Source organism: Sebastes fasciatus, chromosome 21 (genome assembly GCF_043250625.1).
Source record: "Sebastes fasciatus isolate fSebFas1 chromosome 21, fSebFas1.pri, whole genome shotgun sequence".
In the NCBI taxonomy this organism is placed as follows: domain Eukaryota; kingdom Metazoa; phylum Chordata; class Actinopteri; order Perciformes; family Sebastidae; genus Sebastes; species Sebastes fasciatus.
Genome location: NC_133815.1, coordinates 23,967,204 through 23,983,007, shown reverse-complemented (window position 1 = coordinate 23,983,007; position 15,804 = coordinate 23,967,204). Strand labels below are relative to the sequence as shown.

The window sequence follows — 15,804 nt, the reverse complement described above, 5'->3', positions numbered from 1 at the left end:
TTTCTCCCTATTTTTTTTTTCCTTTTCGATATTTCAAAATGTTTCTGGCGCTATACAGTGTGTAAGCCCTACTGTTTCCACTCAGACAACAATACAGCTACACCAGATGTGGTTTCCCAGCAGAAGAGAGCAGTCTACGCCCGCGACACAGCGCAGTTTGAGCACATGTTCGAGGTGTGCTCGCCGCATCACGGCGTGCAGCGCCCACAGTTGGGCTTTGCTTGACGCAGCAAAAAGCCGTCGTGGCGTGGCGCGAGCTGTTGGAAATAACGGGTTTCAGAGCTCAGTGGTGCCGTTGTCGCGTTGTGTCTGAAAGGGCCTTCAGGGGGTGAGAGACGGAGAAAGAAATGGAGAGTACTGAGAGAAAGAAATACTCAAGCAGGGGTAAGACAATGAGGGGCACTCAAGTTCACACCAGAGGGGCAAATTATTCAGTTTTCTTTCCTGAGAATTAAATGTAAAATTAAAAGTTTAACATAAAATGTTGTTGCAAGGTACTTATTATTTTGTTATTTTCATTCTTTTCAAGTCACCAGAATGCAAGAAACAAAGTCTCTGAAATTGAATTTTTCTGGAGGAGGGCCCCCGCTTTAGTTTTGAAATCCTGTCTATTTTTAACGTCTCATGGTTGGCAAGTATGAATAGGAGACGTGAATAAGAAAGGGATAGCAAGGTAGAACGAGAAAACAAGAGCATAAATAACTACTGTGTGTGTTGAGAAAAAGGGGGAATGGAGTACACTGCATCATCCCCCACAAACACCCCCCCCCACACTGATGCAATCACCTTCAGCTCCTGTGCGTATGCATATGTGAAAGGTCCGTCGATGTCGAGATGACAGCAGCGACTGACCGTGGATTGAATTGCCAATTCTAATACACCTGAAGAGACGAGATCTTAGCATGCCGATGTCAACTGGGTAGAATGGAAATTGACCCGAGTGAAACCAGTCGAGAGTGGAGTGAAGGCAGCGAGGATTGGGGATGACGTTAATCCCTGAGAGGTTTGAATAGTGAAATAGCGTACCTTGGGATGCAGAGCGGTGAAGGGGGGATGAAGGCTTTGAAGGTGATGCTGGTTGGGGGTTTAAGGGAAGCGCAGAGCGGCAGGGGTGGGTGTTGAAATTGATCAGGGAATGTCGGTTTACAGACGGCACCAATTCAGCGGGAAATATATATCCAATGAGCACGAGGTTAGCAGGTCAACCACACTTCCAATCAGTGTGAACGGGCCAAAATAAATCAAATTTGTGGAGTAATTTTGTGTGTTAGAGGTTGCAAGAGACACAAATGTGCTGAGAGGGAGGGTGAAAGAACATTGCAGATATAATATGACTCACCAATGCGTCCTATCATATTAGCCACCGGTGTGGAGTTGTCCAAGCCTTCATACATCGAGTCGGAAATCCGCCGCTCGTGGTTGTCCAGTAGAGAGCTTGCGGAATGCTCTGAAACCGGAGGGCTGCCGAAGTTGTCCTAGAGATACCGGGAGAGATGAAGAGTAGACATGGGGCTTGAAATAGGTACAGTGCAAAATAAATGTTCCATTTAGTCTGATAAATAGCCCGGAAAATGTTATTTTCCTTAAAGGGTCAATATGAAAAAAATTCACCACAAATATTTGAGGTATGTTCACATTCGTAACCGAAAGGTTTGAGTCATTCTCAAACATAGCATCTTAGGGTGCTTTCACAAGCCAACATTTAGTCTGTTTTAATCAAACTCTGGTGAGGTTCGTTTATGCAGTTGTGAAAGCAGTAATCATACTCTGATGTGGACCAAAACAACCAAGCCAAGGTGGTCGCAGACCGTTTCCAAGGGAGCCAAAACGCAGGCTGCCTGTGTGGGCATTTGTAGAGATGGACACAGGTAAACGACAGGTTAACATGAGCGGGAGAGGACAGACCTGGACTTCTACAGAAGTTCGATGTTTGTTTGACATCTGGGCTGATGAGAACATACAAAATATGCTAAATAAAGTCATAAACTGGAGGAGAAGGGATTAGTACGCATTGCTGACCAGTGCCGAGTCAAAGTGGAAACACTCTGACAGCATCAAAGTCCGCGATTACCTGCTTAGAAATTGGCAGCTCTTGAGAAGAAAAATATAAATTTGCTCCTTTGTACGCGCCCCTCAGCAAATAATTTTTTATTTTGGTCTCCTTTAATTTGTGCACTGCATGCACTTAACTCTGATTTGGACTAGCCAAACGAACTATGGCTTGTGAAAGCGCCCTTAGTCTACAATTTGTGTTTTTCAACTGACAATAATAGAAAACAGCATAATTTGCTACTACTATACTACTTAACTACTACTACTAATGCTTTACTACAACTTTTTACAGCATTAAAGAACATTAATATTTTATATTTAGCTATCATCTTGTGTTCTGTATATTAAAAGCGCTGTAAATCAAGTTGAGACTGATACATTGTGCCTTTGAAATAATCAATAATCCCAAGTGAATGTGTGTTGACACAAATCAAAAACACAGATGGATCATAAATTGTTTTGAATTGGTCATTTATGGATTATTTTTGCAGTGGGCATGCATGTACCATATAAACAGGAAGCTACACACACACAAACACAGAAAAGAAGAAATGGGTGTGCATGATATGGCTCCTAATGTGATGCCATCAATACTCCAGAAACGTGGAACCGGGGCTTCGGCGTCCGTCTCGGCTTACGTCGGTATTTTCCGGCTCAGCAGTGTGAAGCGGCTCCCGTAGTAGTCGGAGCTGGATAAAGCTCCATGGATTTCCCATAGGCCGATAGACAGCTGTCTCTAACAATGAACTCCAGTAAATGGACCAGTGACATTTGCCATGTGGTCGATACGCCGCGCTGCTGGTTATTGAGCCCGCTGCACACTCGGTGCATGTGTCGGTGTTGGCGGGGGGACGCGGTTAGCGGTTAGTCTTCGGGGTCTGGAACCACTGGGCCCAGATCTTCAAAAGCCAATATTGGAATTTTTTAGGGAGCTAGACAAAAGGAGCTACCGCAGCGAGAGTCAGGAAGTAGAGAGGGGGAAAACAAATCTCACATCCACGTGCAGAGAGTTAGAGAATAAACCGTGGGCCTGGGCTTTATTTCCCACAATGCTTCATAGCAGCCTTTGGGCAGCCGGGGGAATGCACCAGAGAAGAACTCCCAGTACAGGACCTATTACAGATAGCTCCCTTACAGCTAGATAGTCTCGCGCAGTTCAACTTTGTACCTCAAGCATGCTTTAAACCAGGAGGCCCTGGCTAATATTGATGTCTCACAACACTCTGCTGGCTCCCGGCCAACAGAGAGGGGAGTAAAAGATCACACAACAACCGCAGCAGGAAGACAAGGAGAGCAGGAGGAAGAGGAAGAGAGGAGGAGGAGAGGAGTGGAGCTTTTTTGGTATACAAAAATGGAAGGAATGAAAAAGAAAGAGGAGGATTGTGGGGGTGTGGGAGCTGAGGCCCCGGCGCAGTGTGGGTGCTTCCAAGTCGCCTCTCCGTGGGAGTAGCATAGCCTGGAAGGCGCACAGCAGGTTATCGGCTGTTTAATATAAATGAGAGCTTTAATGAGGTTGAGAGCGCCGGACTTTATCGGGACAGCGCGTTGATAAGAGCGAGGGGCGAGGAGGGAATGTGTGTGTGTGTGTGTGTGTGAAATGGTGGGGGCTGGGTCGACACAATTACAATCAGAGCCAAGGCCACTGCCAGCCTTATAATAAAAAGCGTGTCCCTAGATGATTGAGACTCAATAAAGCTCAAATTGAGGAAATAAAGATTTATTGTACTCGCTCCTCTCTCTTTTACTCAACCCCTCTCTGCACTTTTTAATCTGCTTCAGATCTGTCATGAAGCCGAGAGGAAGTAAGATGGAGTGTTTCAGGTAAGAGGCAGGGAAAACGTGTGGACAGAGAGCGAGCAGCTGAGGACCGAATGATATGAAAATTATGTATAGGATGTGTCAAGAGGAGTAGATCTCAGAGACCACTATGTAACTGTCTTCCTCTGTCTCCGAGCGCCGAACACGCTCATTTTAAAAGTATTCATTGGGCTTCTACGGCAAATAGACTTTGGAATCAAGTTAACGCAGAGGCAAAATGGCAGCTATTTAATCTTTGTGTATCCAGTATTAATTAAGTCTGCCTCCGTGCATACTAATGCTTTAGCACACGGCGCATGTTTACTGACTTGTGAATGTTTACTGACTAATGCATGACAAGCTGTGACATTTCATCATGTAAAATCTGCACTCTCTGCTGCCACATGATATTTGAAAACATAGAAGTGATTCAACGTTTACATCTTTTCCTAGGAAATCTATTTTGATCCCCGCGCAGGCACAGATGCATAATGAACAGGAGAAAAAATGTGATCGTAAACATGAGCGTCAATCATCAAGATTGCGTCATAAGACAAAAAAGAAAATGGTACCAGAGTGTTTAACCTCTCATGAAACTAGAAAAAACAAAAGAATCCGCTGGTACCTATCATGTCATGCTAGCATGTCGGAAGGACGCTAAATAACGCTTTGAAGTTAGGCTAAATATTGGCGAGGAAAAACTGTCATGGCCATTTTCAAAGGGGTCCCTTGACCTCTGACCTCAAGATATGTGAATGTAAATGGGTTCTATGGGTACCCACGAGTCTCCTCTTTACAGACATGCCCACTTTATGATAATCACATGCAGTTTGGGGCAGTATAAATGTGTTATTCTCGCCTATTCTAAAATGGTGTATTTGAATATTTCTGCATACTGGGGTCTATAAACAGTCTGATAATTGCATAAATTGGGTATCACTGTAAAACTGAGACTCTTGTGGATCCAATGAGCCCACTTGTATTCATGTGTGATGATGTTAGTCCCCATAGTAGCCATTTCATTATAGTGAGACCATTTTTTGAAACTTCACTGTATAAAATGACCTGTGGTGACCTCTAGGATAATCACAGCCTCATGAAACTTTATAGCCACAAACTAAAGACCTAGAGCATTCAGAGGATGGATGGCTTTCCTAGCTAGATTGACAATAAGGGGGTTTCTGAGCAGTTTCCAGAACAGAAGTGCTCGACATCAGATCGCCGAAAAATGCAATTCTTGAAGAAATCTCCAAATGTCAAAAGTTTTTGAAACCAAATCACAGCATGGCTTTTTCTATGGTGTTCCTCGAGGTCTTGGTGACTTAATGTGGTATTTTAGAGGGATTATTGATCATTTTTTTTCAATTCTGGAGAGGTAAAAACTGGTTAAATGTAGCACCAAATCTGTGTAAAAAATGTTATCAACCCAAAAATTGCTGCAGCAATTTATGAGACATAATAGAGCACTTCTATGTGACATCTATTGTTGACCTGCTATCTCCCCCTAAAGACTCCCTGTACTCCCCTAAAATAGACAGATAAAATGGATCTATGAAAAAGAGGGGGGGAAGGTTAAACCTAAAAACAGCAACATCGCGGTGATCAAGAAGCTTATTTGTCCAAAAGTGGATGTTTTATTCAGTGTCTTTGTTGAGATTTTAGTCCTTTCTTACCACCGCTTCTCATCACCTCATCATGTGTTTAATCTGTCTTAATCTAGTCATTTAAAGAGTGGATTATCCTGTTGACAGAGGGAGAGGGCAGAGCACTGTGACTTACACTTAGCCCAGTCAAGATCATCTGCTGCTCAGCTCCCTCTGGACTCACTGAGCACACCTGTGTGTGGTTGTGTGTTCAAGGTAATGCTGTTATTTGTCTATGTGTGAATGGAGCGGCAGAGAGTGTGTGTGTGCATACCTGTATTCATGTACATGTGTTTGTATGCGTTTGTGGTTAAGTGCAGACTCATGCACAAATGTGTTTTTGCCTGTGCATCAGCATATCCCTGACCTTGAGTATACTCAGTGAGGGAGAAGAAGAAGCAGTGTGTTGACAGGGCTAGTCTTAAGCTGTCAACTAAGGCTAATAATGTCTAGTCCGTGGCCATTTCCTGGCCTTCAATCCTGGTCTCAGCCTGTTGCTGTGGCCCTAATCCAGTCAACCTCTACCATAATGCTGTAATTACAATCCTTAAGCCGCTGCATCCTGCCCCAGGCACAGCTCACCTCACTGCTGGCTAGATACCCCACTTTTATTAGCTTCTCACATCCACCTACAGCCCCATCTAATGCCGCTGCTTCCCAAAGAGGGTGCCCAGGTCTTTTAGGAGTTCTTAGCAAAACTTTGATTTCACAAAAAGCATCATGCAGAGGGGGAATCAGCACAATAGCAGGGTATGTGAGAATAACTTCTGGTCAGGTTTAACTGTTCCACCACTGCTGTTTCTCCAACTAAAGACATAATAAGTGAGCCAATCACGCTCAAGTGATTCCCACAGAAACGGAAGCTCAGAGTTGTCTACTAGTCTGCTCCACTATAGTGGAGTGTGGATCGCTTCCAGCACAGATACAGGACTATAGCCGATCAGTCTCAGGAGACATTGTTGTAGTAACACAATGCAAAAGACAGAAGACAAAGCTTTCGGTACTTGGGAAACAAACTTTGTGCGTAATATTACAGCCTCGTCAGAAAACCACTGTCCAGTTGGAGCAACACACCCACAGAGATACAGATTTATGGAAGGCCGGAGACTACTACGTTGCATCTATGTGTGATCGCCCCCATACTGTACTAGCAGCTCTGTGAAGCTGTACTGATAAATGCTATCATTAGCATCCTAACATGCTCATGATAACAATGCTAACATGATCATTTTTAGCAGGTATAATGTTTATCAGGTTCTCTATCTTAGTTTAATTAGTTAGCATGCTAATATTTGCCAATTATACACAATGTATTGCTGGGGGTGATGGGAATGGCATTATTCAAAAAATTACCAGATAATGGCTCTAGATGAAAAGTAATTACAGTTCATGCTCTGGGGAATTTCATGGCAATCTATTCAATAATTGTTGAGAAATTTCACTCAAAACCCCCAAATGGCAGCCTCATGGTGGCGCTAGAGGAAAAATCATGGGATCACCAAAGTCAGTTGGCTTCATCCTCCTGGGACTATGTATGTCTGTACATAATTTCATGCCAATCCATCCAATAATTATTGAGATATTCAAGGCTGGACCAAACTGATGGGACGACCAATTAATAGAGCAACACTGCAATCCACAGAATCGTGCTGGTGGCGTGGCTGACATTTCAGATCAACTCAGAACATTCAAATGTATACAAAATATCTAATTAACACCGTATGGCTCAATGATTATTGGGTCGTGTTTACCTCATTGTTGGCTAGCAGGTTTGCTACCTGTACAATCTAGTTAGAAGACTATTACAATATATTGAACTCTCTCTTGTGCTGCAGAGGGCAATGTAATGTTACAACACAGAGTGAGATGGTTTAATGATTCCATTGTTATATGAGCTACTTTTAAAAATGTTCACTCAACAAGGTTTTTACATCATCAGTTTTACTTCAACTTTTTCAACACCCCACTGTTCTCTAACAGTCACTCATGGTCGTGTTTAGAAGGTAACTCACAAATTGCGAAATCTGATCTGAAAGTTGAAAAAGACTTGACGACCTAACTTAACCTTAACCATTCAAGGTCAATGCCTAACCTTAACCATCTCATGAGAGGTTCCCAACTTGCGAAATTAACTTCTAAACACGTCCTTCACTCATACCAATAAATACTCTTCCATCTTTTCTTCTCTTCAGTAGGGATCTTTCTGGTTGTCTGTTCATACTAGCCAAGTTCAAGCATAGTGCAATAGTATCATGTACAGTGAAGTGAAGTGAACACTATGTGTATTATGCTGCCAAGCGAAAGGAATGTGTGTGTGTTTGTGTATGTATTCAAATACAAGTGTGTATGTTGCTTAAACACTTGGGTTTTTAGCACACATTTCACCTCGGCAGTCCTCCACCGCGCCCAAGCAGCCCACTCAACCACCAGATTCAATATATTATTTTCTCAATTGGTCCTATTGAGTTTCCCCTGCTGTTCCTAAATGAGTTAGTCCTCAGAGAGCCGGCTGGGAATGAGGGCCCAGCAGCGCTGGAATTGCATTTCTGCTGCTCTGCGATCTACTTTCCTCAATTTAGCCACCACTTCATTGCAAACTGCATTTCCCAGAGTGCACCGCTTTGTGCCCCTCGCTCTATCCTCTTTCCATGAATCACCGCTATTTGCTATGAGAGAGGGATGATGATGATCCAACTGGACTTCGATCACTCCATTTTAACTTGGGGGGGGTCAACACAGCTTTCCCTCTCTTTCTCTAGCCTATGATGTGGGCCAGCATCTCAATGTTTTAAGGTCTCTCCCAGCAGTGGTCAGCTCAATACTAATAAAACCATAATTTACTAGGCCGGGGCTCTGATTGATAGCTCTCTCAAGGCTCTATCGATCAGCCCCTCTCTCATCCAAGTGAGCATCTTTTGTTAGGGCCAGCCACTTCCTTCCCCCTTGTCTCTTTGCATAAACGTTCTCTTAGTGACTAACAAGCAGCGCTTTTGGAATGGATTACAAACAGAGTCATTGGCATGCTGAGGAGACTACTTCGGTGCTCTTTTATATACAGAATAAGCTGTTGTATCCACTCTCTTCACAGAGTTAAGCTACTATGACTGCAAGCTCCAATAGAGCTCAACGGTGAAGGTTTCGGAAGTGAAATCCCATTCATATTATGAATTGTGGAATTTATTATTAGCTATAATGTTAGCTATAATGTCGTAACCATCCAAAGTAGACTTACCACGAGCTAAGAGATTGTGAAACGATGGTATATGCTCTTGTAGAAGCCACAAGTCCGTATGATATCTACCTTGATTTAAGAAAAACATGTTTTATTCGTAATGTCATGAAGAAGTACCCCGATCCTAAGTGTAACGTCTCTGATTGGTGGAGCTTGCTGTTACCAAGGAAATGTATAACGCACACGTGTACACGTAGTAATGGCACGTGCTTGTAAATGGCGGCTCGTTTGGAAACTTTCTCTTGCATTATAAAAATAGTTCACCAAAATGTGTTTCTGAAAACGTTTGAGGCGAGAAATAAGGCATGCAGTTGCGGAATCTGTCTGATCGACAACAGTTAGTTTTAACGCTTTTCGAGAGTTTTCAGATGCGGCGAGTCGCCATTCGAAATGGATTATGGGATGAGCAGTTCTTTCACTCTTGAAATAATTATGTACACAGTCTTGTACCTTTGCCTTTTTCCATTTTTTTATGTTTTTTTTTGCTCCAAATCAAATGTTTTATGATCACGATTAATCTCGTATGTTTGGCTTGGTTCCATGCTTACAACTCTTTACATAAGGATTTTTTACGTCAAAGGAGTGAATGAATGGGATGTTCACTTCAAGAACCAGAGCGGTTCAAAAAGTGGTCACTGTTGAGCTCTATGATGCAACAATGCTGAGGTGAACGTAGGGAATAAAGTATCTTCTGCTTTGGTCTGCTTCCTGTGTGTTCTGCCTGACCATGTTCCCTAATGGTTAGCGTACTGTATGTATGGTATGAGTATGGTATGATCCCTAGTTGGTCATTATTAGAAAGCAAATGGCCTCAGATAAAACAATAAACGGTTTGAGAAGGTCATTTTTGATCATATGTAAATTGCATCATTGTGATTCCACTTACTGTTGTATGTAATCTTGCCTCATGTCATTATGTCAGCCTAAAAATGTGGGTTAACCCCCCCACCTCTCTTTTCATGCTGTCCTGTCATCCTTATGCATCATGCTGCTATGAGCCCGTCACATTCCTTCAATTTAAAGCCCTGACGTTAATTAGCTGTCATGCATATCAAAACTTCAGCAGTGTAGTAAATGTCAGCCTCACTAGTGTTTCATTTGTAGAGGAATAGCAGACACCGCTGGACATTTCTATAAATGTAGTGCCATGTCAGTGGCTTAGGGAAATGAGAAAACAGGAAACCAGAAACAAGTCTCTCAGGTGACTAAATGCACCGGGCAACTCTGCAGTGGTTTCTTGTCCCACATGGTATTTACATAATTGGGGTTGCTGGACTGGAAAGTCTTTCAAGTGGTCAAAAGAGGGGCGAATGCTTTACATAAAAGCTTTACATTTATGTCTTGAGGCGGTCTTGACGGAAAGCCGTGCTGAGACAAGCACAAAAAAGAAAGTGAAAGTTAAGAAATATCTGAAGCGAATGGACTGAAGTGATAGCGCCGCCCGTCCTTAGGCAGGAGGCTTCGTCTCATGAATTATCATGAGAACTCTATGGCGGAGCACCGCGGTGTAAAAATAGTACAGTGTGAAATTCAACTCAATCTGTAGATGTGTCTAGCGTCTCAAACACAGACAGGGAAGATGAGAAAGGTTTTTTGTGGTGAAGCATCTCGGCGGAAGTGTCTTTTTGTGGCTCTGATTAATGCAGCGCTTCATTGGCAAGTTGCCGTAGCGCTGTCAAGAAGGACAACAAAAAAAAAAAAATACACCAGACAGCCAGTCTGTCAAAAATAGTCGATGTCTGCTGGAAATCTCCGTCATAAATAACAGCATAAATGTGCGGAGAGGCGTGTGCGTACGTCATGGGATGAATTTCAAATCAGAGAAATGAAACCCAGCCACAAGCGTGCTTATCATCAGCCTGTCTGCCTTTAGATGCTGCTGGTGATAAATATCTTAGTAGTGTCACGAACTGCCACGGCTGTTGCAACAGACAGAAACAAACATCCACCGCTGAGTGAAAGTTCATAAACAGGATAAGAGGGAGCGGCGGGGGGGGGGCGAGGGAGCGAGGGGGGTTCTCAGACATAAGCTCAGACATAGAAAATCCATCTTTATCCATCTTTTAGGCTCGGCATAACATAACTTTAAATCTCCGCACATTAGCCGCTATTTTCGTTTTCTCTATAATTCTCTTTGTATTGAAATGAGTTCTGATGATGTCTCATGATAAGCATACTTCTTTGTTCTGCCCATACAATGGTCGATTTGTCAGTTTTAGCCACAGCACAGATGAGAGCAGCGGATCAACTTAAGACCTAAGATTCAAATAAACTGCTAATGATTTGGCCGATGGGTTCTTAGATGGGTTCTGAGATTGGGTCTATATGTCACTGAACCAAGAATGGAACTTTATAAACCGATACTGCATTCATATAAGAACCTGTAGGCAAAGGGACACCATTTTGGTAACGGAAATGATCTGGTTTCCGTTTGTAGTCTGAATAGTATTGACCAATCACATTCAAGCAGTCTTTGATTGAATGCAGGTAAACAGTCCGTGTGGAGAGCAAAAGAGGCGGAACGCATTGGCCGAAATGCAATCTGGAAACCCTTCGGCTATCGTCTGACAATGATTTAGCTTTTTATTGGTTTAAAATGAGTTTGTTATCTGGCTTCTTGTGAAACAATCTGGTCGTACACGTCAACTCCAACTCCAGTCTCGCAACTCAAGTTGCTAATTGGACTGTAAACAATGAGCAGTGCGCGGAAAAGGAAGCCTTGGTCGGATATCCACCGGCTACACCGAAACCCCAGAAACATAGCCCCTTGCCCCCCAGAAGCTTATCTGTTGTCAGATCGATAGCCGATGGGTTCTGAGATTGGGTCTATATGTCACTGAACCACGAATGGAACTGATCACCCTTTTGTTCTGCAGTCTATCCAGAACACCTCACCAAATTCTTACATGCGTGCCTCAAGCCAGTGGCAAATGGCTATTGGAGGTTCTTTCATTTAATGTAACATTACTGTATTATTAAGATTCCTATGGCACCCCACAACAGCGATACTTCCAAAAAACATACACAGGATTCTTCAAATTGTCCCAAAAGAAAGGTGATAAATACGGGTGGTAGCCTACAGAAACATTGACATATCAGAGTTAATGTCTGAATTATGTAATAAATGCATGCACATCTTTAAGAAACTAATAACAACGGAGGGAATAAAGTTGAAAACAAATCTATACTTTCAATAACCAAACTACTGCAACAGATCTGCATTTGATCAAGTCACAGGTTTTGGGGCTCGAGGATCAATCGTTGCCCTAAAAAACGTGGAAGACGGAGAACATTCAGGAAGTGTGGCCATGAAAAATAATGGAATTGAAATGACTTTTCATGAATTTAATTGCTTAAACACATGTGACGATATATTAATAGAACTCAGATATAGAAAGAGAAATTACACAGCCTCTGAAGCAGCCGTGCAATTATAATGCTTCAAACAAATTGCCAGTGACCAATCATATCGCTTGACTATCTGGGGCAGAATGGTAGTTTTTCAAACAAGGGCTATCAGTGGAACCAGAACAGGGGAAAAAGTAATTGTTCTGGTAAAGCATGTGTGGATAAAGAGAGTGTGTTTGTGTATGTGCTAAGAATATTGGAAATGATTTACACTTGTTCTGCCTACCTTTGTCTTTTGTCTGATTACACATCAAATGCACTATAAGGTATTGGTATTAGAACTGGTTTCTATTCCTGTAGTGTTACGCACATATGTTAAGAGTGTTTTTTAGATCCCCCGATCAACTCGGTAGTCCATCCTGGCCGCACCGCTTTCAAATGGTAAATATTAAACATGTTCAATATTTTCGATCGATATCCTGTTGTGTGTGGGGAACCCCGAGGACAGCCGATGATGCAGTCACGTGGGAAAGAACGATAGACAATTGAGAACCAAGCTGACTGAAGAAGAAAGTACAACAACCGCCATCATGGCGGCTAATGCAAAACGTGAATCATAAAGTAGTAGTACCATGGACCTCAGAAATGAAGGAACAACTTGTTGATTTGTGGCAACAACACAAATGTTTATTTAACGTTCTGCCATGATTTCATCCGCGATTTTTATTTTTTCTTCGCAAATTTTCAGTACAAATTAGTGCAAAAAATAACATTACTAATTCTTCCTGCCGGTCGTCCGCCATATTTGTTTTGACTAAAGTCACGTTTGGTCGTGAGAGATTACGCGAGATTTCCATTTTTTAGAGTCGGGACTCTTGTTGTTCATGAACGAATCTGTTAGTGTGTGGTGTGCTGCTTTGGCCAAATCGTTGCTCACCACACACTATAGGAACAAAACTGTAAAATTGAACATAACATGTCATTATATGTGGGGTCTCTCACATTTTCAACATCTGCCAGGATTTGAAAAATCTTTTACTGTTGGACAGCCTTCCTCGACATATTTTTAGGCTCCGTTAGGAGCAATAACAATCCACACTTTAGTGGACTCTTAGTCCTCATACAGCGCGGAACACCGCTTTGTTAGACTTGAATCGATCCTTAATCATGCTGAAGTATTTTTTCTTTATTCCAAGGTCAGGGTAAAATTCTCATTTTAACCCAAGGCAAAGGCCACTGCTTTAATGGCAGCAAAAAATAGAGCAGGTACTCCACCTCAGACACGGGTGTAATCATGAGCAGTATGAACCAGCACTTGTCTTCGCCACTGAGAGGATATGCCTGAATGGATCCAGCCCCAAGTCCTGCTGAAAGCAAATGGGCTTCTGAGAGACCTTGGGCAACATGTGGAGTGTGTGTGTGTGTGTGTGTGTGTGTGTGTGTGTGTGTGTGTGTGTTTTGTTGGGATTATATATTTGTCTGTGCATGCATGTGGAGAGGCTACTCTGAGCGGTCATCCTGACACACAATGAGAGTGTCACACGGTGCATTTTATATTTCCATTAAGGTGTTTCATGTTTGTATTCATGGGTGGAACATTTTCAGTTACATCATGTAGAAGAAAATGGGATGCCGAATCAGTGACTGGTGTGTGTGGTTTTGGTTTTGCAAACACCCACCCAAACCAACGCAGCTTAAACTACCAAGAAGCATTACACTCTTCTCTTCTAAGAATAGTTGATTTAGCCCACAGGACCAAGCGATGATGGAATCAATGCTATTTTCATGGAGCGGGGTGGCCTGGATACGCCGCGTCCATCGAGGCCCGCCCCCCCCCAGCCCCCCTCCCGATGCATTAGGCTGTGCTGCTCGGCTCCTCTCCCCCTGCAGACAGTGATGGATCTGATTCATTTCAATGGTGGCCTCCAGTGCTCACTCCCATTCGGCTGGGTGACAGTGGCAAACTGGTGCTGGCTCCACACGTATCTGCCTGGCCAACACGGCTGAGCGGGGATGGGGGGGTTGGTTGTAACTGCCGGGAGCCTGAGTCGACATTTAACTTCCGCCTTTCTTATTTGAGGTTTGCAACTGACCTTAAATTCTTAATTTACAACCTTATCTTTTCTCTACTCGGAGTATATTAAAATTCCCTCTAGTGACTCCATGGCACCTTTTCAAACCACTAAGCCTCCTGACGACGCTGCATCTTCAGCAGTGTATGATTGCCTGTAATGGGAGTTTAATGGATGGAATCTGAAATGCACTGTTACATCTCTCTTTACATCTTTTTTTTCTGCAACATCATCATTATGCTGTCTCATAGCAACTGATGTTGAAGTAAATGTCATCTTATATACACACTTGTCAAAATGTCTCTCTAAATTGTTTATCTAAATGGATCCAAAATTTAATACGCTGTAATGTAAAAAGCGTCATCTTTCCACCTAGACAGGTGGTAGAGTAATAATAAAATATATTTTTGCTGTTTCTGAAACTGTTTGTCTGTGACCTTAACTGTCTGCTCAGTGTCAGCGTGTCTACCTGTCTGCCTGCTGGTGAGGGATTAAAGAGGACAGGAGAGTGACTGGACCGAAGTGATAGAACTCACTGAACCTTGGGGCTGAGCTTTCCCCGGAGGGACATGTGTCCTCTCCTCTAGTTTGGATACGGGATGGGAGGGGGGGTTAAGGCAGAAGGAGAAGAGAAAGCTGTGCAGACCGAAATCAGCCCTGTGTTTAAAAAATGCATGGGGCTGCGTTGGTGGGGGGCGTGGTGCTTCAGGTACCGCTGAAACCATGAAGTACAATCCAGTTCAGTTGGAGTAAGGGATCCATTCATTTCAAGGGTTGTAAGAAGCAAAAACACTAAAGTGGTGCATAAGGGAAGCATTTTACTGCACTGAAAAGTTACCACAGCAGCAACTGTTTTATCTTTCATCACAGTCAAAATGTTGTGGTACAAGGTAATCTAACCCTGATGGTGACGTCACATTTCATTGCAGCAAACATTTTGTGTTTTTAACCAACATTGTAACCACATTAACACATTAAACCTGCCGTTTCCTTGTTTATAGTGGCTAATTTCTTCCACACGGCTCTCGACATGGTGACGGTTGAGTCGTCAGCTCGCAGCTAACGGTGCTAAGTGCGCTAATAGTGCAAACAATGGCAACAGTGCAAAAAGAACTTACGGTGCTAACCTGAAGGGGGAACCGGAGGGTGGACGTTACACTTCCACGACGACACCGTGGGTCAGCCTTGAACTAGCCAGTGGGGCACGCTCACGAACATGCACTAAAAGGCACGCGCAACTGACCCGGCGATGTCAACGAAGCACGGAGAAACTCAGATTACAACAAACAACAGAGGTAGATAGACTTCATTCTCTGCTCAGGTAGACATTACTCCTCTATATCTTTACATAACAAATAGTTGTTTGCTGCTATATTAATGCTCTGAATATCGCAAAGAGCACCTTTAAAGCTAGGGGTTGGTAATCTTGAGAAACTAGCAAGAGTACGCCAGATTTTTGATTTTGATTCAACCAAAAAACTCAGCCCAGTGCTGCCAACTCTTTCCCAATGAAAGTAGCTAGCAGCACTCGCTCCAAATGCCCCTTAATCTAGAGAAAAAGTCGCCAAGTCGGCAACATTGACAGCCCGTTCATTCAGGCCTCCCTCCAAAGCCACTCCCCCAAAATTATCATTATGGATGTAAACATACAAACATGCCG

The 15,804-nt window shown here is 43.1% G+C and overlaps 1 protein-coding gene across 3 annotated transcripts in view; it reads right to left on the bottom strand.

Annotated features, from left to right (window-relative positions):
• LOC141759297 (partitioning defective 3 homolog) overlaps positions 1-15,804 on the bottom strand; it is a 432,434-nt gene that overhangs the window by 178,595 nt on the left and 238,035 nt on the right. For all 3 annotated transcript variants that reach the window (XM_074621247.1, XM_074621248.1, XM_074621249.1), the window contains one exon: positions 1,340-1,475. In XM_074621247.1, the coding sequence (XP_074477348.1) occupies positions 1,340-1,475 (136 nt within the window). The remainder of the gene's footprint in view (positions 1-1,339; positions 1,476-15,804) is intronic.